General features: G+C 47.8%; 1 protein-coding gene across 7 annotated transcripts in view; it reads right to left on the bottom strand.

The window, feature by feature from the left end:
* The window catches only part of Kxd1 (KxDL motif containing 1), a 15,050-nt gene that overhangs the window by 1,655 nt on the left and 11,081 nt on the right, over nucleotides 1-2,314 (bottom strand). For all 7 annotated transcript variants that reach the window (XM_021171033.2, XM_029480572.1, XM_021171037.2 and 4 more), the window contains exon 4: nucleotides 628-674. In XM_021171033.2, the coding sequence (XP_021026692.1) occupies nucleotides 628-674 (47 nt within the window). The remainder of the gene's footprint in view (nucleotides 1-627; nucleotides 675-2,314) is intronic.

Here is a 2,314-nt window from a genome sequence, read left to right on the forward strand (position 1 = left end):
AAAAAAAAAAAAAAAAAAAAAAAAAAATCCAAAAAAAACACAATACAAACAAAAGAAAGCCCAGGAATTCTGCCTGTCACTGGAAGGGACAAACCCACCCAAGAGATGAGGTGAGCAGACAGAGCCTTTGGCAATGTCAGGCTCCCAGTGATTTTGCAGCAGTTTCATCTTTGTGAAATGGAATGTTCCACCCTCACCTCACACATGCTTATGAGTGACAGCCTGTTTCACAGGGCTCCTGCGTAAGAGAGCAATCACTATTCATTCATTCTTTTTTCTTTTTTTCTTTTTTTTTTTCTAGATAGGGTTTCTTTATATAACCCTGGCTGTCCTGGAACTCACTTTGTAGACCAGGCTGGCCTTGAACTCAGAAATCTGCCTGCCTCTGCCTCCCGAATGCTGGGATTAAAGGCGTGCGCCACCACTGCCTGGCTACTATTCATTCTTGAAACTAGCCTCCAGAAAGAATATGGCAGCCTCTGCAGCCTCCCACAGCAGAGGCCTCTCCACCCATCACCTTTGAGACCCTGGATAGGCAGCTGTGCAGGCAGACTTCAGATGCTAGCAGAAGGCACTGGCAGCAGTGGGGGGTGAGGGTGTAGTGGGGGGGGAGTGGGGCACACTTACGGCTGAAGGCCTCTGGGTGCTGCCGGGCCAGCTTCCCCTTCAGTGTCCTGTGGAGAAGGGAATAGACAAGGATGAGCCACCAGCCTCACTGGGCTCTGGGAACTGCCTGTGTCTGTCTCTCACTGTCTCCCTGCTGTCCCATGTCCATGGACCCTCCTCTCTTCCTAGGCTGCAGCCTGAGCTCACTGCAGCTGTCTACACTTTATTCCTTCTCTGTCGGCTCCCAGGTGATGAGGTCAGAGTTCTAGACTGGGACTTCTCAGGCCATGTCTACCTTGACTGTGGCTCCATGAACCAGGCTCCATGAATCAGCAAGCCCCAGAGCTCAGATGACAGGCACCACCTAGACCCAGTATTTAAAGTTTTCATTTTGTCAGGCTGGAGAGATGGCTCAATGGTTAAGAGCACTGACTGCTCTTCCAGAGTTCCTGATTCCTGAGTTCAACTCTCAGTAACCACATGGTGGCTCACAACTATCTATGAGGGTATCTGATGCTCTCTTCTGGCCTGCATATGTATATGCAGTAGAGCATTCATTCTTTAAATAAATAAAAATTTAAAGACTTTTTTTTCATCATGTCTTTAATGTGTGTGTGTGTGTGTGTGTGTGTGATTTCTGTATGTGGTTATGCATGTATGCTGGTGCCGAAGGCTGACTCCAGTTCTCTGGAGCAGGAGTCAAAAGCAGTTGTGAGCCATTTGACATGGGTGCTGAGAACTAAGCATATGCTCTTTGCAAGATCAAGACACCTTTGTAACCTGAGCTGTCTCCACAGCACTGGGCGAGCACTTTACTCAGCAGTCTCCTCCTCAGACCCCTCTGGCTTTTTGAGACAAAGATTTGTTGGTAGCTCAGGCTTTCCTTGAACTCACTACAGAGCCCCCACTGACCTGGAAATCAAATCCCTCCTGTCTCAAGCTCCGGTGCACAGGATCACAGGCATGTGTCATCATGCCCAGTTGACTTTATTACCTTATGAACTGGCTGCTGGTTACTCTGAAGTCCTGCACCCCAGGCCTGCCAGGAGCTAGGGAAGGTCTTCAGACAGCACAGCTCCTGTCCTGGCTGCAGTCAGCCTGGTACAGTTAACAGCTGAGGATCAGCACCTGACACACTGGACACATGCTGCTGCATTAACTCAAAGAGCTCCTACTATTCCCCAAACTCCATGTAGGGTCAGCCTGGTTTTCTGGGCTACAAGTGTGTGTGAGAGGGAGACTAGGAGACAGGGTAGCAGAGCACCTAGGTACTAGGGAGGCAGAGGCAGGAGGCTCTCTGTGAGTTTCAGAATAGTCATTGAGACCTTACCTCAAAAATAAAGCAAAATAACACTAATAAAAAGAATGAAATAGGGACTGGAGAGTTAGCTCAGTGGTTAAGAGCACTGACTGCCCTTCTAGAGGTTCTGAGTTCAATTCCCAGCAACCACATGGTGGCTCACAACCATCTGTAATGGAGTCTGGTATGTGTCTAAAGACAACTACAGTGTATTCATATAAATAAATAAATTAAAAAAAAAAAAAAGAATGAAATAGCTGGGCAGTAGTGGCGCACACCTTTAATCCTAGCAGAGGCAAGAGGCAAGTGGATTTCTGAGTTCGAGGCCAGCCTGGTCTACAAAAGTGAGTTCCAGGACAGCCAGGGCTATACAGAGAAACCCTGTCTCGAAAAACCAAAAAAAAAAAA

The sequence above is a fragment of the Mus caroli genome, chromosome 8 (genome assembly GCF_900094665.2).
Source record: "Mus caroli chromosome 8, CAROLI_EIJ_v1.1, whole genome shotgun sequence".
Lineage (NCBI taxonomy): Eukaryota > Metazoa > Chordata > Mammalia > Rodentia > Muridae > Mus > Mus caroli.